The 22,738-nt window shown below is 29.6% G+C and overlaps 3 protein-coding genes across 4 annotated transcripts; 1 reads left to right on the plus strand and 2 right to left on the minus strand.

The window, feature by feature from the left end:
- Positions 1-14,045: 14,045 nt before the first annotated feature.
- Positions 14,046-17,689, minus strand: l(1)G0020 (RNA cytidine acetyltransferase l(1)G0020). The gene is made up of 7 exons (XM_065515636.1): positions 17,419-17,689; positions 16,905-17,352; positions 16,677-16,840; positions 16,010-16,499; positions 15,414-15,938; positions 14,276-15,348; positions 14,046-14,207 (listed from the first exon to the last, which is right to left on the minus strand). The coding sequence occupies exons 1-7, from the start codon at positions 17,619-17,621 to the stop codon at positions 14,093-14,095; spliced, it is 3,018 nt and encodes a 1,005-aa protein (XP_065371708.1). The 5' UTR covers positions 17,622-17,689; the 3' UTR covers positions 14,046-14,092.
- Positions 17,690-18,848: 1,159 nt separating this feature from the next.
- On the plus strand, positions 18,849-19,843 carry LOC135963687 (probable U3 small nucleolar RNA-associated protein 11). Its single transcript, XM_065515639.1, has 2 exons — positions 18,849-19,477; positions 19,535-19,843. Exons 1-2 carry the CDS (start codon positions 18,884-18,886, stop codon positions 19,742-19,744), a joined length of 804 nt encoding a protein of 267 aa, XP_065371711.1. The 5' UTR covers positions 18,849-18,883; the 3' UTR covers positions 19,745-19,843.
- Positions 19,768-22,649, minus strand: LOC135963686 (kanadaptin). Of its 2 annotated transcripts, XM_065515637.1 has the most exons (4): positions 22,554-22,649; positions 21,281-22,494; positions 20,819-21,004; positions 19,768-20,763 (listed from the first exon to the last, which is right to left on the minus strand). In XM_065515637.1, exons 2-4 carry the CDS (start codon positions 22,469-22,471, stop codon positions 20,044-20,046), a joined length of 2,097 nt encoding a protein of 698 aa, XP_065371709.1. In that variant the 5' UTR covers positions 22,472-22,494; positions 22,554-22,649; the 3' UTR covers positions 19,768-20,043. The 2 variants fall into 2 exon arrangements, with proteins under 2 accessions (XP_065371709.1, XP_065371710.1); XM_065515638.1 differs by lacking the exon at positions 22,554-22,649 and having other exon boundaries at positions 21,281-22,518.
- Positions 22,650-22,738: the final 89 nt, after the last annotated feature.

Genomic DNA, 22,738 nt, shown 5'->3' on the forward strand with positions numbered 1-22,738 from the left:
TTCGAAGACAAAAAAATCAAAAAATATAATCGTATATTATTGTTTTATACCTTAATTAACAAAACAAAGTATAATAAACTAGATTTTATTGTTTACTTCACATAACTTAGCAATAAAAATTTAAACAAATTGTGCTGATTTTGTCTATATTTTATCAACATTCTGCTCTAAATCACAGGGATTCCTTGTATCTGGCGTATGTGCCCATGGGGAGTTTTGAGGTTTAATATAAATTTTTTTCATACTTCAAATTAAATGACCGAAAAAATTATTGTCACTTATTGTTCACTACTATTGACATTCTATCACCAACCAATCTCATTTTTGTATCACAAAAACTAAAGAAGTTAGCACAAAAAATTCGCACCCTGAAATATTTTCACAGCTTGTTGAAAAACCATTAATAGCGTCTGGCTCACATCATATGTAAAATTAAACTTTCAAACTTTCAGGGATGATAAATAATCGATAAAAGAATACATAACTTGATAATGTAACAAAATCGATTACTCGGTTTTTAAGTTATTCGGTGTTGGCAGATGTGCCCCTATGGCGAATGATCCCCCTTCTACCCTATGGTTCCTTGGGCAAAGTTTCTTCTTTTGATCCCTAGAATACGATTTTCCTTGACACTTGGGCGATTTTTTTCCATTTTCCATAATTACATACATTCGATGAAATATCAACAAAACATTCGCAGGTTACCAATTGTACTAAAGTCTTTATACTTTAGTATACCTGTCAAATCAGTAATTTAAAACTTTTTTATAATTTACAACTGCTACCACTATAAGCTTTGTTCATATATATTACACTGTAAATCTCATCTGTTTATTTAAATAGTTTCTTGGGATGTAATTAAAATAATTGCTAAACTATTGTAATTGTTTAAACATTAACAATAATATTCAACCGAAAGCATTTTCAAATTAAAATATACCATATTTATGTATATATCTAAGTATATAGCGTTTATTTCTTTTATGTTTATCCTTTTCAAAATCTGTTCTATTCAAAACCATAAAATACATCTATTACATTAACATTCATTTGTTTTGTTACCTTACAAAATACAATGTTCACCAAATGTTGGTGCTGTGTTAATGACGTCCTTGTTAATGTGGTTTTAATAAAGGAAAAACAAAACAAATAAACTACCATCAAATAATACAATTTATTAAATTAGAAAAGCGCCCTTTCCTATTATTTGTTTCATAACTACAAGTTATTTAGAAATTTCTCTTTCGTTTCGTTTTATAAAATGAAACCCTTAAACTAATGTTCATTTGTGTATTAGTTATATTTACTTCACAATATTTTTATAGTTTTTTTTTATAAGATTAAATGTCATGTCCTTAATATAGAACATGATATACAAACAGTTTGTTAGCGGCAGCGTTAATAATCGCTATTAAAAATGCATAAATATTAAAAATAATTAATCTTTAAAATGTGCTTTTGAAAGGCAAGTGGGCTTTAATTATTTTTATATTATTAAATATATAGCACACCCAGTTCAAAAGGGACTCAACGCAAAATTAATTTTTCGGATTTATATGCTTATACATACTATGCACAATACACATCTATAAAAGTATATAAGTGTATTTTGTTGTAGTTAACTGTTGCTAAAAAAAACAGTTATGTCTTTCATTATGTTTCAATTGGTATATATTTTTTTCGATTTCTGAAAAATTAAAATTTTGAGTTGTGTCACTTTTAAACTGGGTGTGCGATATGTATGTACATATAATTCTAATGGTGAAAATATCAACTGTAAATAAGTAAATGCTGGAAAATACAAGTATGTATGTAAATTTTTGGAAATTAACCCTGTATCTCTTTTGGGTCAAAATGATCTAAAAACTGTATTATCGCCAAAATTCGGAAAAAATGCAAATTTTACAGTTTTTGTAAAAAATTTGCTACTAAATAAATACTTTTGCAATTGAATGCAATATAATCGAAATGTGCACGTAATTATCGTTGTAATGAGATATAAATTACAAAATTTTGTTAAAAAATGTTAAAGTTATTACAAAAAAAAAATAAAAAAATTAACATATTTCGAGAAAAATTAAAATAAAAGCAAATTTTTATTTAAAATATATGTATGCGTATTTACTTATGTATGAGTTTTTGTCTTCGTATGATACCGTTAACCTATTCGCAGGTATGACCAAAAAAAATATTTTTAACGGCTGTTTCGAATATCCATTTTCAAATTTTGTTAAATAAATTTTAGAATTTTTTGATCATCACATTGGGATTTATTGAGATCATAATAGGGAATATAAATATGAAAAAAATTATGTCAATACCTCTTACAGTTTTTCCGTACCTACGATTTAAATTTTGCGATTTTCAAGAAAAACTAATTTTTTGTCCATATTTTGGCGAATGAGCCCAATTTCCTTACTGTTATAAATTTTAAGTAAAATCTATTCATAATATTATAGTCCTGGTAATTCTAAATATGGTCTAAAAGTTTTACTAAATCTGAAAACGTTAACCTTTAAATCGTGAAGGTCAAAGGTCAAAATTTTCAATATTTGGAATTTCTAATGAAAAGATAGCGAAATGTTATATATTTTTGTGCTGATTTTAATGAAAAAAATCGGCTGTCACTCTAATGTCCATATATATTTATGGTCGTATTCATAAACAATTTTTAAATTTAAACATTTTAAAATCAAATTTTGTATGGAAATTTAGCTTTAAAACATTGTTTAAATTTAAAATTTTTTTATGAATACGGGGGTTAAAATATTGAGGAGTTTGAGGATCATTGTAATGTCGTGTAGCCAAACGGCACTTGGGACATTATCCTCTTCTGATATAAGGTCTCGAGTGTCGTTATTTACTGTGTTTCAGCTTAAAAGGAACTATTTATCATAATGATGGTTGCCAGTTCATAAGTGCTATGCAATGGAACATGGGAACGAACAGGACAACAGAGGTTCCAGCCTTCCTTTGACACCGCGCAAGTGTATGAATCAGAATTAACTCGCAAATTAAATGATTTTTCTGGACTCAGACATGCAAAAAGGGTTTATCACTCTGTTTAGGCGTAAATCGCTGAAGCTGCAGTCGCTCGAAAAGAGCGATCTTAGAGTACTTACGGGGCTATTTACCGGATATTGTCAACTTAGATTCAATCAATTGATGTTGTATCGAAACAATATAAATATAGCGAATTACACGACTAGACTTTTGAAGATGTATATTGGTATTGCTCTATATTAGGGTCGTGTAGAGCGAAGCTTTAATATCAAAAGTGGATGTTTTTAATATTTCAATAAAGAGAATAATTGGCTTCATAAGAAGCCTTGTCCTATTGTGGTGGAGTTAAGGACTGTACAATATATCCAATGGGTTGTGGTGGTAGTGCTTATATATTGATTTGAAATTAATGTAAAGTTATCTTTTAAGTATATTTATCTGTCAGATATATATTTGTCGAAGTTACGGACATAAAAGCGATAAAGTTTTCACTCCTCTTATACCAGTGAAGTTATTTATATACACAAGATCAATTACCATCAATTACAAGATCATTAAATTCAACTTGTGGTATCCTGTGTGTCTGCGTTGATGTACTAGGTACTTCGTATTTCGATATTGACGAAATTTTTTGTCAGTGTTAGGACGCTTCAGAATAGGATACAAAAACTAAAAATATAATTATACATTTTATAGATTTCAATTAACTGAATTATTGAAATAAAAAAAATTTATTTTTTAAAATTATCGGTTATTTCGGTAGCCAAGCTTGGTTAATTCATACACGAGGAGTACACTGACACTTTTTGCATAATTTACGCAGTTATTATCAAAAAGAAGAAAACACAGAATAAAAATCAATAAATACCCAATCTCCTATAAAATTTATAATATGCTAGTTAGGTAAGGTTTACTCCGATTATACATATTTCGGAAAAATTCGAATTACATACTTGATTATTTTCTTTTATGTAGACTTTAAATATTCAACAATTTGTACATATTAAGGGAAACTTTGACAATACCACGTTATGGTGATTTTGTCAAGGTTTACATGCATATTTATACATAAGTTACCATACATATTATATATATGTACATTATTATAAACAAAATATATCTCTCCATAATTTTTATTTTTCAACTAATTTATTTCACAAAAATCATTTTTAATTATTTATGTATAACAAAAAAATCCATACATTTGAGTTTTTCCCTTTTTGTATACATGTATGTATAACCTTTACCATTTACCTCTAGCTACGAATGCCTTAAATTATGCTTGCCCTAAAAGAAAATAATAAACTCAAAACTAAGAGACTAAAATAAAATCAAAACTGTATAAACCGTAGAGAAACATAGAGCAGAAACTAGAAAAAAACTCAAACAAAAAAAATTACTCAAAATAATCACACATACGAGTGTTGTTTTTGTTTTCACATAGTTTTTTCTACTAATACATTCTCACCACTTAGGTTTCTGACAACTAAGTTAGATCTTTGACAGGAGAGTTTCCGCTCTATGTCTATTCTCTATGGTATAAACACACATATTACTCTCATTTACTTTCTTCCCCATTAAATGTCAGTTCTCCAACAACAACAAGACTGATAAATAAAAAATTCATTCACAAAACTTTACAATAAACAGCAAATGCGCACTATGGAAAGGAAACAAATATTGATAAAGAGAATGGAAATTGTGTATAGAACTGGAAAAACACTTTCCAAGAAAAAACATGCTTTCTTACCTCTTCCTAGATGATGTTTAGCATGTTGTAATAAAATCCAAAATCGCACAAATTATTACTTAACAACATTTATTTAATTTATAGATAACTGGAGAAAAACAAGTTTAAGCTTAAAATTATGCAACGATTTTATCTTTTTTTTTAAAGAATATATGTTTTATTTTTGGTTTAATAAATTAAAAACACAGCACAATTGACAGGTAACTTATGCTTAAGTTATAGGTATTATTTATTTAATTTGTTGTTTGTTTTGTAAATATAATAGTAGTCAAACAAATAGGAATTGTTTTAAACGCCTCGTAGGTTTATTTACTAGTAGAGAATATGCTTTGTGGTTCTGCTATATAATATTTAATTGCCACAACTATCGCCCCAGCGTAAGGACGTCTTTTGAGACGGACTATTTCGTGTTTTATACTGTAAACCACACATGGGCTCTATTAATTATCAAAAAACACTTCATAGGGAGTAACATTTAATTAATACTGTTATCATTAGTTTATTCTGCTCATAATAATATGGTTTAATTTTATTTATTTCTCTCGGGTTTTGTTTGCAAATAACACTTGACACAAATGCGTTACTTTTATATAAAATACGATCATATAAGTATGTACATGTAGCGAAAACTGTTTATTGAATATAAATGTGGCTTATCTTTTGCCTAAAATTATGCCACTTATATTTTATGTTACTCTTTTAAATATGTAATATTATTTTATTAAGAGCACTGTTGCGCTGAAAAGAATTGTTGTTGTAGAGAAGTGTCAATCCTCTCACACTTCTTTTTTCTAATAGTCCAACGCGCGCGCCTAAAAACACACTTTATTTTATGTCAAACTAGCTATAAAATAAAACGTCACACTGCTGATATCAATCATCTATCATGTACTCTACTCGTATTCAAAATGTTCCGAAAATCGAAATACAAAATTCAATTTATTAGTTTTAAAGGTGGGCACAATTTTTTAATATTTTTTTTTATTTATTGTTTTTTTTTTTTTTGTATCTTTTTTTAATTTAATTATGTATTCATTTTATTCGTTTATCTCTACATCAACAACAAGAAATTTCTGTATGTACATATATAAAAATTCAAAATTTCTACGCGCCTAGCCTTTTAATGTTCTTGTAGTTTCAATGGTAATTTGCTAACTGAATTGAACTTCATTGGTTTTCTGGAAAATGTTCCTAGTGTATAGGTATTTACTTTGATAAAAGTAAAATAAGTACATATTTTCCTACGATAATGAACCTTGAATTGGAATTGAAAATAATTCATTTCTTTCCATTGATTTCTTTAGTGAGGGGACAGGGAAAACTTTTCCATATACATAAAGGGGAGCGTATATATATTTTTTCTCATTGGAATAATATTACTTACCCCTTCATTGTATTCCATTGGACAAATTTAGTTTTATTTGAGAAAATGGTGGTGAAAAGCTATTCGATTTTTGGTAATGCTACACTTTCAGCTTTACTAATTTTGGACTACTATAGCGGATATTAAGAGGATACCAGGTAAATAACGAATAATGTAAAAGTTCTGTTATTGTCTATGAATATAAACTCATTGTTCTCAACTAAAATGAAAGTGTAGTTTGTTTCGTGTTATAAACATTTGTCCAATACACAATCGGGGTCGTAATTACTAGGATATTCAATTAATCGGGTTTGGATTTATTCGGTTAATAATCGGTTAATTTAAAATTATTCGATTAACCGAATAATTTCTATTTTAATTTTAAATTGAAAATACAACAACGAATTTTGTGTACAAAAACATAAAAAACAGCAAATAAGGTATTTGAGATCATTTTTGTAAACGTATCGCATATTTGCTGCAACAACGTCATAACTAGGGTATTCAATCGATTAACCGTTAATCGGTTAACCGATTAATTTTGGACGGTTAACTGTTCGAATAATTCAAAATTGACGATTTTCAAATAACGAATAAACCGATTAATTTGTGTCGATTAACCGATTAACCGAAATGTATTCTTTTTTGCACTTTATATAGAAATATAGTTTTAAACACACAAATTTTATTTCTTAACTCGTAAACATTCCCTTCTAGCAATAGTTTTTTTAAGTATAGTACGAAAACTGACTAAGGAATTTGGAAATTACCCTTATTTCTAGAATGTTCTATGATGATTTTTGTCCTAATGAGTCGGAGGACGATATGGTAATAGACGAAACTGAAGACATTACTGAAACGAGTCTTTTACCACAACTTAAAGAAAGTATTAAAGTATTTAAAATCTAAAAAAATCCATGGTATGATGGAAGATTTTATATGATTAGAAAAAACTAAAAAAATAACTGAGAAATTGAATATTCTTTATCATGCCTTACTTTCGATTTCTCCAACATCTACAATCAGTCAGATCAAGTTTTATTAAAACTAAAAAAATCATTTAAATTACTTTCTTTTTTTAAAAGATTATTTCAGAATATCTCCCTAAAATCCTAAAAAAACTCACATGTTTATTTATTGTTTTGTTGAAATGTTATGTTTTGTTCGTTTTTTATGTTATTGTTCTTTTTATTAACAAAATGCTTATATAAATACACAAAATTCTTGTTTTTCTTTTCAAAATTAAAATTAAAATGGAAATTATTCGGTTAATCGAATAATTTAAATTTAACCGATTAAATCTAAACCTCGATTAATTATTTGCTCGATTAACCGATTAAATCAGAAACCCGATTAATTGAATACCCTAGTCATAACTCAAAATCCATGTTTTTTGAACTGAGTAATATAACCTTTCATATAGTTTTATCAGTTTTCAAAAAAGTCAATTATTTTTTGTGTGAGAGTGTTTTTTTGTTGTTAACATCAAAATTAAAATTCATGTTTTCTCGTATATTTGATAAGTATATTTATATTTCTGAAATCGCATGAATTGTTGAAAATTTATTTAAGAAATAGTAAAATGTCATAAAACATTCAAAGACGTTTTTCTCGAAACGACTTTTTTGAATTATGACGTTGTTGCAGCAAATGAGCATATGAGCAAATGAGTTCGTTTAGGGTTTTAGTGAGATCTTCTGAAATAATTTTTTTATAAAAAGAATATAATTTAAACGATTTTTTTCTTTAGATTTAATAAAACTTTTTTGGAAAAAAACTCTTTCGCTGATTGTATATGTTGGAGAAATCAAAAGCATGATAAAGAATATTCCTTTTCGGATTGTTTTAGATTTTCATTAATTTAATAGTTTCGTTTAGTTATGATAAAAGACTCATTTCAAAAAAAGTTTCGTCTATACATGTAAATACAAACAAAGTTTCAAAGGCATGTAAATTAAATATGTCAGTTGTAATACATACTCACTAATCATGTTTATTGGATGTTCAAAAAATATCTAATTTTAATTTGAAATTTGTATTTGAATTTAAAGGGAAAAATAAATACAAAACAATTTTTTAAAGTCCAAAAAAAGGAATTTCGGTTAATCGGTTAATCGACACAAATTAATCAGTTTATTTGTTATTTGAAAATCGGCAATTCTAAATTATTCGAACAGTTAACCGTCCAAAATTAATCGGTTAATCGATTGAATACCCTAGTAAATACAACTTACCGATTATGAATTGTTTAATTATTTGTAAGGTACAAATGAGCTACAACATTTATATTCGCTACCCCCATAGTAGTAAAATAAAAAAATGTGAATGGATTTTATAAAAAATTAAATTAATATAATTAATACCGGACTTTTTTCTTAGTTTTTGTGTTTATAAAAAACCGACTTTTTAAGAAAAATTGGCCTTTTTAGAAAACCGGTTAACCGACATATGTATATGTGGTTAATATTAAATAATTATAAATATGCAAAAGTGCTAAGTCCATTTTATTTTATACAAATTTCAAAATTATTATCTCAGTCAAATGTTATTGAATATAAATTTGTTACTAAATATTAGGGTATTCAATCGATTAACCGATTAATTTTGGTCGGTTAACTGTTCGAATAATTTAAAATTGACGATTTTCAAATAACAAATAAACCGATTAATTTGTGTCGATTAACCGATTAACCGAAATTTCTTTTTTTTTCACTTTATATAGAAATATAGTTTAAAACACACAAATTTTATTTCTGAACTCGAACATTTCCTTCTAGCAATAGTTTTTTTGAAGTATTGTACGAAAACTGAAACTAAGGAATTTGGAAATGACCTTTTTTCTAGAATGTTTCTATGATGAACTTTGTCCTAATGAGTCCGAGGGCGACATGGTATTAGACGAAACTGAAGACATTACTGAAACGAGTCTTTTATCAGAACTTGACGTAACTAATAAAGTATTCAAAATCTAAAAAAATCCAAAAAGAACTCCAATGGAATGATGGAGGATTTTATATGCTTAGAGAAAACTTAAAACATAACTGAGAAATTGGATATTCTTTATCATGCCTTACTTTCGATTTATACAATCAGTGAGACAGTTTTGTCAAGTCAAGTTTTATTAAAAAGTAAAAAAAATCGTTTCAAAGGAAAGCATTTGAATTATATTCTTTTTTTAAAAGTTTTTTTCAGAATATTTCCTATTTATTGTTTTATTGAATTGTTATATTTTGTTTGGTTTTCATGTTTTTGTTTTTTTATTAACAAAATGCTTATAAAAGTACACAAAATTCGTGTTTTTCCTTTCAATATAAAATTAAAATACAAATTATTCGGTTAATCGAATAATTTAAAATTAACCGATTAAATCTAAACCCCGATTAATTATTTGCTCGATTAACCGATTAAACCAGGAACCCGATTAATTGAATACCCTACTAAATATATAATACTTGTTTTAATTACACTGTCCAACAAATTGAGACTTTTTGATTGGAACAGAATAGCGACCCTATAATTCTGAAACGGCATGTTGAGTAGATCATTTTTGTGGAATAAACTTATAAACAGCTGGTCTGAATTTCTTTTTTATATTGGGTAAAAGTTTTATTTTTTTGATCGAAGGGAGCATTATACTAACTGAAAAATTTTGTAAGTTAATGTCTGAGTGAATTCTTATTGTCAGAGTTATATTGTGGAATTTTATGGGGATAATTTTTGTGAAAGATCTTAGCCCTCTATCACCTCTCTTTAGGAGAGAAAATCCAAAAAAGTCCTTTCAAAAAGGACATTTAAGCATTAAAATATTCTACGAAAATTTTTGCCGGAAAATTTCAGTGTGGGTCACCAAAGATACAAAAGTTGTAAATAGAGCGCTTTACGCTTAATTAACAAAATTACACGCCATCTCGGGTCTCACATTTTTTAAAAATATCTCCAATAATCCAAGTATGATCCGAATGAGCTGAAATTTTGAACATTTTATTGCGGATTCTTACTAGGAAAGGCAACAAACATTACACGACTAAAGTGTTTATTATTACTCCTTCTACGAGAAAAATCATGGGGCAGTTCAAAAGTGACACAAATCAAAATTGATTTTTTGGGTTTATATGCTTATACACTTGTTTATATATCAGTGTATGTATTTTGTTGTTGTTAACTGTTGCTAAAAAACAGAATGTCTTTCATTATATTTCAATCATCTTCTACATAAATAAAAATCAAATGTCTTTCGTTGGTAATTGCATCAGTTGAGAACGGCCGGAACGATTTAGAATTTTTTTTAATTGTTGGTCCTAGTCCAACATAGGTTTTTACGAAATGAAAAATTGACCACGCTCACTTTTTTTCGTTTTATCTAAAATCGGAAATATTTCTTGCCAAAAATTGAGTTATTTGTATAAAAACTCACAATATCTAAATTCGATCACTCATATTTCTGACCAAATCAGAAATACAGAATTATGAAATATTTTTGGAATTAATAAATTACACGGAATCAGAACCTAAAACGAAATCGATCGGAATAAAAACTACGGAATTGAAACCATTCGGAATAAAATGTGGACAGGCCTGATATTTCTGACCAAAAATCGATTTTCTATATATAAACTCAAAATATCTAAATACGCCGATAACTTGGCCAATAAGCGTTTAAAATCATATTTCAGAACAAAAATCGTTTTTTATATAAAAACTAAAAATAACTAAATTCGCTAATTACTTGGACAATAAGCGTTTAATAAAGAAAAGGAGATCGATCTGCGATAACTAATATTTCTGACCCAAAATCGATTTTTTATATAAAAACTCACAATATCCAAATTCGTTAATAACTTGGCCAATAAGCGTTTAATCAAGAAAAGGAGATCGATCTGTGATCAATCATATTTCTGACCAAAAATCGATTTTTTATATAAAAACTCAAAATATCTAAATTCGCTAATAACTTGGCCAATAAACCAAGAAAAAGAAATCGATCTGTGATCACTCATATTTCTGACAAAAAATCGATTTTTTTATATAAAAACTCAAAATATCTAAATTCGCTAATAACTTGGCCAATAAGCGTTTAATCAAGAAAAGGAGCTCGAGCTGTGATCACTCATATTTTTGACCAAAAATCGATTTTTTTATATAAAAACTCAAAATAAATAGATTCGCTAATAAATAATTAAAAGTATCAGTGTTGTTTACGTTCTAAATCCGCTAATAAATTGGCCAATAAGCGAGCTCGATCTGAAATGGAACTCGATCTGTGAAAAGGAGCTCAATCTGTGATCACTCATATATCTGACCAAAAATCGATTTTTTATATAAAAACTCAAAATATCTAAATTCGCCAATAACTTGGCCAATAAGCGTTTAATCAAGAAAAGTACCTCGATGTGTGTTCACTCATATTTCAGAACAAAAATCGTTTTTTTATATAAAAACTAAAAATATCTAAATTGGCTAATTACTTGGCCAATAAGCGTTTAATCAAGAAAAGGCGCTCGATCAATGTTCACCCATATTTCTCAACAAAAATCGATTTTTTATATAAAAACTCAAAATATTTAAATTCGCTAATAACTTGGCCAATAAGCGTTTAATCAAGAAAAGGAGCTCGATCTGTGATCACTCATATTTCCCAAAAAAAATCTATTTTTATATAAAAACTTCAAATTACTAAATTCGCTAATTAGTTAGCCAATAAGCGTTTAATCAAGAAAAGAAGCTCGATCTGTGATCACTCATATTTCTCAACAAAAATCGATTTTTTATATAAAAACTTAAAATATCTAAATTCGCTAATAACTTGGCCAATAAGCGTTTAATCAAGACAAGGAGCTCGATCTGTGATCACTCATATTTTCCAAAAAAAATCCATTTTTTATATAAAAACTTAAAATATCTAAATTCGCTATTAACTTGGCCAATAAGCGTTAAATCAGGAAAAGGAGCTCGATCTGTGATCACTCATATTTCTCAACAAAAATCTTTTTTTTATATAAAAACTTAAAATATCTAAATTCGCTAATAACTTGGCCAATAAGCGTTTAATCAAGAAAAGGAGCTCGATCTGTGGTCACTCATATTTCCCAAAAAAAATCTATTTTTATATAAAAACTTCAAATTACTAAATTCGCTAATTAGTTAGCCAATAAGCGTTTAATCAAGAAAAGAAGCTCGATCTGTGATCACTCATATTTCTCAACAAAAATCGATTTTTTATATAAAAACTTAAAATATCTAAATTCGCTAATAACTTGGCCAATAAGCGTTTAATCAAGAAAAGGAGCTCGATCTGTGATCACTCATATTTCCCAAAAAAAATGTATTTTTATATAAAAACTTCAAATTACTAAATTCGCTAATTAGTTAGCCAATAAGCGTTTAATCAAGAAAAGAAGCTCGATCTGTGATCACTCATATTTCCCAAAAAAAATGTATTTTTATATAAAAACTTCAAATTACTAAATTCGCTAATTAGTTAGCCAATAAGCGTTTAATCAAGAAAAGAAGCTCGATCTGTGATCACTCATATTTCTCAACAAAAATCGATTTTTTATATAAAAACTTAAAATATCTAAATTCGCTATTAACTTGGCCAATAAGCGTTTAATCAAGAAAAGAAGCTCGATCTGTGATCACTCATATTTCTCAACAAAAATAGATTTTTTATATAAAAACTTAAAATATCTAAATTCGCTATTAACTTGGCCAATAAGCGTTTAATCAAGAAAAGAAGCTCGATCTGTGATCACTCATATTTCTCAACAAAAATACATTTTTTATATAAAAACTTAAAATATCTAAATTCGCTAATAACTTGGCCAATAAGCGTTTAATCAAGAAAAGGGCTCGATCTATTACCACTCATATCGCTGGCCAAAAATCAATTTTTTTTATATAAAAACTCACAATAAATTATTCATTAAGCGTTTAATCAAGAAAAGGAGCTCGATCTGTGATCACTCATATTTCTCAACAAAAATCTTTTTTTTTATATAAAAACATAAAATATCTAAAGTTGCTAATAACTTGGCCAATAAGCGTTTAATCAAGAAAAGAAGCTCGATCTGTGATCAGTCATATTTCTCAACATAAATCTATTTTTTATATAAAAACTCAAAATATCTAAATTCGCTAATAACTTGGCCAATAAGCGTTTAATCAAGAAAAGAAGCTCGATCTGTGATCAGACATATTTCTCAACAAAAATCTATTTGTTATATAAAAACTCAAAATATCTAAATTCGCTAATAACTTGGCCAATAAGCGTTTAATCAAGAAAAAGAGCTCGATCTGTGATCACTCATATTTCTCAATTTTTTATATAAAAACTTAAAATAACCAAATTCGCTAATAACTTGGCCAATAAGCGTTTAATCAAGAAAAGAAGCTCGATCTGTGATCAGTCATATTTCTCAACATAAATCTATTTTTTATATAAAAACTCAAAATATCTAAATTCGCTAATAACTTGGCCAATAAGCGTTTAATCAAGAAAAGGGCTCGATCTGTGATCACTCATATCGCTGGCCAAAAATCAATTTTTTTATATAAAAACTCACAATAAATTATCCATTAAGCTTTTAATCAAGAAAAGGAGCTCGATCTGTGATCACTCATATATCAGAACAAAAATAGTTTTCTCATTCAAACCGCTTCTCACAAATTCACAAATCGAAAAGAAGCATTTTTTTAATTTGGACAGGACGTCTGTCGTGTCAGCTAGTTATAAATAAAATAAAAAAACTTAAACTTTTTATGTCGATAATTTTGTTGGGTAAAATTATTATTTAACATATGCAAATTCTGGAGCCAAATTTAAAAAATAACATAAAATAATTTCTCAGAGTAAAATAAAATGTATTAAAATTTGTATTTATTAATATTATTTAGTTCATAATTAAAAACTAATTTTACATTTAATAAACATTTCTTTTTTTTTGTATTCAAAAATAATACATTACACATGTCTAATCCTAAATAACAGATTTATTTAATGATTTTTTGCCAAATTTCATTTTTTTCTTTTTGGGTTCTTTACTGCCTTCAGATGTTTGAGAATCCAATGGTTCATCCAAACGTTTAATACCACTAAAAATTTTAATTAAATTTAATATAAATATATTAATGAACAATTAAATGGAAGTAAAGTAATTCACCTTTTAACTGATATCAACTTGGATTTGCTCTCTTTTCCCGATAAAGCCTTTGACCAATCCTCCTCACTGCCCTTAATGGCAAACTCTTTTAGACTTTCCATTTTAAGACGTTTAAGCTCGTCCTTTTGCTTTTTAGTTATTTGTTTGGCCGTCTCTTCCAGCTCATCGTTGAGTGACAATGAAATGGGTTCGAAGTCTTCACCTCTCTTTAGTTTTGTTTCACTAACCATGGTGCTTTCGATATGGCCTTCGACAACATTGGAGAAATATTTCGATGATTTTTTTATTATGTCATAAAATTTGGCCAATATTTGATTTCCTGGCATATTTAATTCAGCCGCTATGCCATCTACAGTTTTACCTTGCACACCAATTGCCAGAAGTATAGCTTTTTGTAAAGCATCAATTTGTAGATCACTAATTTTACCTTGGAAATATAAATAACTTATGTCATTGGTTAAATCCAAAATTAAACGGAATTCAATTTGATTGCGCGAATAAGATTCGAGGCGTTGTAAATCGTGTGGCAAAAAGTAGACGTCTAGTGTCTCTTTATTTAGTTCAGCCATTGCAGTTTTAACACATTTATTGTCTAACAAAGATAGAGACAGACTTGTGGGGAATTCTCTAAATGCTTTACTTAGTAATTTGATAATACGTCTTCTGAAGTCATTGTAGTAAAGACTCAGCCATTCAGCATTGACTTTTTGATTCAGACCAGATTTGTCTAACGTATGTAACATTATGCAGGAATGTTCACCAGTTAAATCATTTGCTTTCTGGCTTAAATATACTGGCACGAAGCCCATGTTTTTCCAGAATTTTAATAATTCTTGAGTCAAACCATAGGAAGTACCCAAATAGTCGATATGTTCAGGCAATCTTTCATTCAAACGTTTTAATAATGTGGGAATTTTACGTTTAGGACGTATTTGTTCTTTTAACAAACCCAATTGTTCTTCTTCTATCTCTTCAATGCCATTTTCATCATCATTGATGTGTTCGTTTAAGTCCGTACATTTGCCAGCATAATAGTCTCTCAACAATTTGATGGCTCTTTTACCATAACCCATCTAGAAAGATAAAACATAACATTTTGGTAAATATTTAATATCTTTTTGGGAATTTAATTACTTACCCTTTGGTAGTTGGGATGTGTAGCAATGCGCACAATTCTTACACCAGCCAATTTGGGAAATTCTTTATCACCATATTGTTCAGATACATTCCAAGGTATTAAATCACCACTTGCTTTTTTGCCTCTACCCAACGAATCTGTTATTGTTTGTGAGGATATTTCACCTTCTAAAGCCACCTGCACTACCACCAATATCTCAGGCAATTGATCTTTTCTTTGAATGGGTCCCAACAAACAAAACAAGTGGTGAGCCGGAGCATCACTCATCATTTGCAAATCATTGGGACTATTCTTATAATGAGATGCGACATAAATCGATACTAAACGATGCAAAAATGATTCGGCTGCCTTGTGGTAAGAGAATAGAGCATCTCGATCTACGTAATATAGTTCACAAGCATCCGGAGTGGGACAACCAGAGCTAATGTTTGGTACTGTGGTTGTGGCATCCAAACATAAGAGATTTATCAACCAGCTTTCAATATCATCCCCCTCTGTATAACGTATGGACTCGTCGAGTTTAATCTACACATATAAAAGAAAACAATGTTTTACTACAACATAATTTTATGTTTATTGTTGTAAAATAAACCTACCGGTGGAGGTGCATTATTTTCCTTTTGCAATTGTGATATCAGTTTTAAACTTAACGATCTTCCTGTACCCTCATAACCGTTTATGGTCGAAGCCATAAAAATCAAATATGGACCCATCATTTTCTTAACCAATGGCAGCGGTATAGCAGCAGCTTCATCAATTAGTAGTAAATCAGCAGCATTCAACAGATGCGTATCATTTGGTGCAATATATTGTATTGTTTGTCGATTTGAGCGTGTGATGTTAATGCGTATAATAGCTTTTTTGTAATCCGGATTTGTAGAACGTATTATTGTATAATCTGTATGCTCTTGATATTCCAAAGCATCAAACCCTTTTAATACAAATTCGAATAATGTTATTAAATTCTCAGGATGGGGAGAAGTTACATAAATATTAACGTAACCGAAAGCAACGGCTGCAGCAATTGAAAGACCCATGGCGGCAGATTTACCACGACCTCGAGCAGCAGTCAATGATGTGGGTGGTCTGAAAAGTGAAATTTATTTAAAAAAAAATAAATATTGATTTGTTCTGTAAATATGAAGCATTGGTCTTTAAAAAATATATTTCCGAAATTTTAATAGGTATATTTATTAAAATGTTCTTATTTTCGCTGTTAACAAACAGTTCGTGTAATTGTTTTAGTATATTGAATATACCTACTTTAATTGTTTTTCAGCAAGAGCTTCAATAAATTGAGCCACTGCCTTTGCCTGGTCATATGTTTTACAAAGGTTCACCAGAGGGCCAGCAGGGGGAGTATCTCTTAGACTTTCTTTAAGATCAATCAGAAACTCGTTATTTTCCGATTTATGGATTTCAGCGGGCTAAAAATAAAAACTAAATATTTACCAGAAATAGACAAAAAATTAAAAACAAAATTGTACTTACATTTACTGGATCAACATTAATGGTTTTTGAACTTAATGGCAGTACGGTTAAGTCATCATTTACAACAAGACATCTCTTACAATCGGCCAAAGAAAGTATAAGCCTTTCATTGAAACGACAAGTAACAGTTTGATGGGATTCGGTACGGAAGCGTTTATGTACATCCATACTCATCGTAAATAATTGTTTAAGAGACGATAACGTTTTAAGAAGCAATACAATGAGACCACCTCCCTCAACTGTTTCCACAGTACGAGCCAAAAGATTGGGTGTGAGGGCTTCAAAATCTTGCAAAACACAAACTCCATAAGTTCTACCCAATATGGCATGAGTTTCAGAATAATAACGACCATGTATGGTGGTAGAGACTCGGAAAGTATCGAAAAGATCTGCATCATTGATGTCAATCTTTCCGGCAGCTATTTTCTTTGCACGCTTCTTACCGTGACTGAAAGAATTATAACACATGTGGTTAATGCTAATATTGTTTCCATATCAAATGTGTATAACTTACTTGGATATGGCTTCATCTTTGTTCTTATAACACCATAAAACACTTGGACGAGCTTTAACGGTCGATTTCGTTAGAATGTCATAAAGAATGGGTACTTGATCCCTGGCCTTGTCACCAATTATTATAAACATTGTACGATGTCCTAATTTTACACCATTTTCGATCATAACTCTGATACGATTGTCAATCTTCTTTTTAACCATATTGAAATAATTTTATAATTAAATTATAATACGAAAAAATATATGTATCGAAAGAAAAACACTGCAATATTAAACACTAGTGAAGTAACAAATGCACGTGTATTTTGATTTGTTTTTATTTCTTCTTCTTGTTCGTATTCTTCTAAAATAAACGTTGCCACATGATTAATAACAGTGTTGCTCATTTACATACATTAAAAAATATCTTCAAAGATTACACAGTTCATGTGTCAAAGAAGAAGAAGAAGAAAGATTACACAGATATGAATCATCAGGTTTCAGTAATATGGCAATAGAAAACAAACAGAAGAAAATGTTAAAATGGCTGTGCTTTGGAAAGAGGGACATATATATCACAGGTACTTTGTTTTTGTTAAAAAGTAGGTGAACTGTCAAAGTTGCCTGTTGTTGTTTTTGCTTTTGGGTTTGTTGTATTTTTCGCCACAACAACCACATGTGAATTGACAATTCAAACTGAATAAAAAAAATAATCAGCTGTTTCATCGCAGTCACCTTTCCAAGTGTGCCCTGCCTTAACCCAAGGCGTATTAACCATTGAAAAATGTAGAACGTCAAAATAACTATACGGTTCGATAATTTTTTTTGAAAACTGTCATTTGATTCATATATGTATTAATCTGTGGAGAATATATTCAATAGTTTCACAAACATATAAATAACATAAAACGCCATTATGTTTAAAATTTTATATATTCGATGTTTGTCATTAATAGTAAAAAGTAATTTGTTTATATAATTAACAATATTTGTACTACGACAAATATGATATTGAATTAAGGAATTTACGGACGACAATATTGTATATTAATAAATTTATAAAAATTAAAATATTATTTAAATCTACTATTCTATTCAAACATATTTTTTTTGTTGATTTATATTTTTCTGAAAGCCTTGTGGATTGTTTAAAACAGGTAGCCAACATAGAAATGTCCTCCCGAAATAGTAATTTTTTAGGAGGACATTTGTACGACAACATACAAATGTCCACCCGAAATAGTAGTTTTTTCAAAAAATTTCTCCAATCCAACTGACCACAATTGACCATAGCTACCATATAAACTCCAAGGCAATCTATAGATTCGCCTTGGTGTAGGGTATTAGATGGTCGAGCTTGACCGATCTGGCAACACAAATATCTCGATACACATGTGCTTTAAAATGATTTGTTTATTGTTTATTCTACTTTTTAGTGCACGATTTCTTTGAATTTATTGAAAATAGAAATAAATTAAATCAACATGTCTTCTTGGAAGAAAGCTTCCAAAAGCAACCAGAAAGTTCATAGGGAGAGACATCAACCAGAATCGCGGGAACATTTAGGTTTATTGGAAAAGAAGAAAGATTATCGCAAAAGAGCCCGCGATGCTGAACGTAAAGCCAAAACCTTGCAAATCTTGCATAAACGGGCGATTAACAGAAATCCTGATGAATTCTATCATCATATGATACGTTCTAAATTGCACGATGGAGAACATCATGAAGATGAGGAAAAAGATGAACATACTAAGGAACAATTGGCATTGATGGAGACACAAGATCTAAAGTACGTTGGCATGAAGCGTACTATGGAAGCTAAGAAAATAAAACGCTTGCAGTCACAGCTTCATATGATAGACTTTGCTAATACAGTGCCAAATAAACACTTGTTTTTCGACGACAAATATAACGACGATGCTTCATCCGATGAAGAGGGTGTGCTTAAGGGCAAAGTATTAAATGATTTAGATTTAGCTGAACGTTTAGAAACTCACCCCAGCATGTTGGACAGAAAAACTAATAGACCAAGACTAAAAGATTTGGAAAAATTTCATATTCCTGAATTAAGGCCTGAAGTATGTAAACCTTTGTTTTAAAAATAATTTTTTTATAGTACGAAATTTTTTTTTCAGGAAATCAAGAAGGCTAATTTGTTAAAACAACAAGCTTACCAAGAACTCACTAAACGTATTGAACGTGAAAAAGAGTTGTCGGTGGTTCAACAAAAATTAGAAATCAAGCGAGCTCTACAGCAGCCTCGCCTGTTGAAACCTAAAAGAAAGAAGCGTGCTACCAAAGATGCACCTGCAGTATATGAATTCAAATATGAACGTAAGAAGTGAAAGTATTTAATTTTATATACAACTTGTTAAGAATATAAACTTTGTGCTAAAATTCGTTTATTGCTGATTGAAATAAATTTACATTTGGATAAGTAAAAACATGGCCAAGACTCGTTGATTTTAGTTTGGTAATTTGAATTTTAATTAAAATTTTCTATCATTGTTTTTTGAATATCTACAAAATTGATTTTTTATATTAATTAAAGATAAAATAATACTACAATTATAAACAAAAAACATGATATTTATTTAGCAGTCATATTTGTTATATATTTGCATTTTTACTCAAAACTCATTAATTAATAACCAAACTTTTTATTTAAATCGGTAAAACCATCACCAGTTTGATTTTCTGGAGGTACCCATTTGGCATATTTATCAGAGGATTCATATTCTACATCGTCATCCATATCAACTTCTTGACGTTTACCTCGCTGACGTATGCGGTGACGACGTTTTTTACTACTACCAGTATCTGTGGGGTTGTTGTCTATAGTTCCCGATAAATCCTGAGAAACTTCTAGGTTTTTCTCATTAATTTCATCACATTTATCATCATCAATTGTTTTTAAAGTTTTATTTGGTTGACTTTCACTATCTGGTGTATTTGCGGATTTTTCTTTTACCTTTTCAGCGTTTGCAACCTTTTCTACTGTGATTTCCTTACTTTCATTTATGGTGTCTTTATTCAATACAATTTCTTCGCTATGGTAACTTTCTTTACATTTTTTCTCAACCCGTTTTTCATTCTCTTCTATATCCTCCTCATCAGAGTCGAAAAATGTTGCAGGTTTTGATACTTTAGATGTAGTCGTTGCTTCAACTTTTACAATTTTAAATTTACTGAATTGATTACGTTTACCAATCATTGGTAAATGTTTTTTAACATTGGTCTGGCCTTGTTCTTGAGATTGAGTTATATCTGTCGTTTGTTTACTAAAAGGCAAATCGATTGGTTTTGCAATTTTAATAAGCCTTTGTATTCTTTGTTTTTCAGATTTTAAGCGTTGTTCTTCAAGCTGAAATATTAATAAATTATTAACTGATAGAGAATGAAATAATTATATTACTTACTCTTAGTTTACGAATTTCCGTTTTGTCCAATTTCATTTCTTTTCCATGCAAATTTTCCATAAATGCGTCCAAGTCCTCTCCTTCTACCAATGTCTGTGCCTTCAACAGTTGTTGTTGTTCGTGATATTCATTTATTTTGAATTCAATTTGGTTTACTTGTTCATCGATGTCGTTTTCTTGTTTAAGCTAAAAAAATATTGTATATTTACGAAGTCGTTTGAAAATTACTATTAATTAATACTTAAATTAAAGAAAGGATTAAAATTGATTTAGAGTATTAAAATGTTTTTGAAAATTTGGTCAATTTAGTTTTGAATTTTATTGCAATAGCAATTTAATATGCTAACAAAAGAGTGGCTAACTTTCTTTTATGCAAACTTACTCGTTCGTTAGCATGCAGTTATTCATTTCCAATACGTCTGTTAATATGTGGAACATTTGTAAAATATTATTGATGCTTACCAAATCTTCATAGGTTAAAGTAACACTGTTGTTAGCATTTGCCTTTCTTTGCTTCTTTCTAGCGACATCACCAGTACGATCCCAAAACTCATCGTCATCTGAACCTGAATCTTGTGTCTTTTGTTTTCTCTTTAATGGCTCTTGATTTGCTTGTCTCAAGACACCATGGCGATCTAAATGACGACAAGCCTCCAAAGCGCATTGTAAAACGCAATCTTTCTTTTTGCCCTTGTGTACAACCTCAGCTACTATAGGACGACCATTAGCATCGTCAATAGGCAATTCGACACGACATACAAATGAACCAGCTGACATTTCGTCACATTTGTACACTAATTCTAAACCTTCTCTTTCGAAGTAACCACGTAAAGTTTTTTTGGGGTCATCCAAAAAAAGTTCTTCATTGTTTGAGCTGGCGAAGGGATTGTGCGTTAAATCGGTTTCTTCGTCAGCATCTTCTCCCATGCCCCAACTGCATCCTTCACTTTTGGCCCTCTCAATAGCTTCGTCAGTTAAACGTTTCTTCTCTAAAGCAGCTTGTTCCAGATCTTGTTGTCGTTTAGCTTTAAGCTCAGTAATAGATAATTCTGACGCAGGCTCTTCGTCTTCAAAGGGTCCTTGCAAAATGTATGATCTAGTACTAGCTCCTAAGCGTAGCATATGGCCAACCCTTACTCGAATATAAACTTTAACAGGTATTCTCTGTTTATTCAAAAAGGTACCGTGGGTGCTACCTAAGTCATATATATACCAACCCTCCGGAGGACTTTTAACTTCATTGGACTTTTCGGAATCAACTTCATTCTCTCTTTCTGTGTTTAAATTGTCTGCTAGTTTTGGCCTATATTGTAAAATTGCGTGGAATCTAGATATAGTAGGATGTGCCATCATAATATCATTTTCCGGCAATCTACCAAAAGTCCAGTATGCTTTATTTTGTAGTTGTTTTACTTCGTCTATGATTTGCCCAGACTTTAAAACTTCAAAACTATAGTTATTTTCATCACTAGGTCTATCTGACCAATGCGGTATTTTGTAAGGACACAATTGGGTTGGGATTTGTGGTTTTATTGGGACTGCACTACTTTCCTCACATTTTTCCGAAATGTCCTTAGGTTTCTCAGAAGGTACTTCGGGTTTGTCCACTTTAACAGGAACAATCGGTAAACAAGGCTTTTTAAATTCTTCCATATTAAAATATCATTAAATTTAAGCTAAATTAAACGTTTTAAATTATTTCTCAAAGTAAAGATATGAATGAAAGTAGTGTCACCTGGATTTGTTTATTTACGTGAAGAAACAATAAACAAAATTTATGAGCCCGGTATTATCGACCAAAGCTAAAGCGATTTGTTCTGTCAGAAATTAAAATACGCCTACTTTCATAATTAAATTTGCAAGTAGACAATACTGTAAATAGAATTTTAAATTTTCTTGTGGCAACACTGAATTCGCGCT

Source organism: Calliphora vicina, chromosome 1, assembly GCF_958450345.1.
Source record: "Calliphora vicina chromosome 1, idCalVici1.1, whole genome shotgun sequence".
Classification (NCBI taxonomy): Eukaryota; Metazoa; Arthropoda; class Insecta; order Diptera; family Calliphoridae; genus Calliphora; species Calliphora vicina.

What these genes read in the sequence shown, in the direction of transcription:
- LOC135963687 (XM_065515639.1), top strand. Translation starts at nt 18,884, where the DNA reads ATGTCTTCTTGGAAGAAAGCTTCCAAAAGCAACCAGAAAGTTCATAGG. An exon ending in TTCCTGAATTAAGGCCTGAA is followed by an intron (nt 19,478 to 19,534) that starts GTATGTAAACCT and finishes TTTTTTTTTCAG; the next exon opens with GAAATCAAGAAGGCTAATTT.
- LOC135963686 (XM_065515637.1), bottom strand. Translation starts at nt 22,471, where the DNA reads ATGGAAGAATTTAAAAAGCCTTGTTTACCGATTGTTCCTGTTAAAGTG. An exon ending in CTTTAACCTATGAAGATTTG is followed by an intron (nt 21,005 to 21,280) that starts GTAAGCATCAAT and finishes ATATTTTTTTAG; the next exon opens with CTTAAACAAGAAAACGACAT. An exon ending in CGGAAATTCGTAAACTAAGA is followed by an intron (nt 20,764 to 20,818) that starts GTAAGTAATATA and finishes TTAATATTTCAG; the next exon opens with CTTGAAGAACAACGCTTAAA.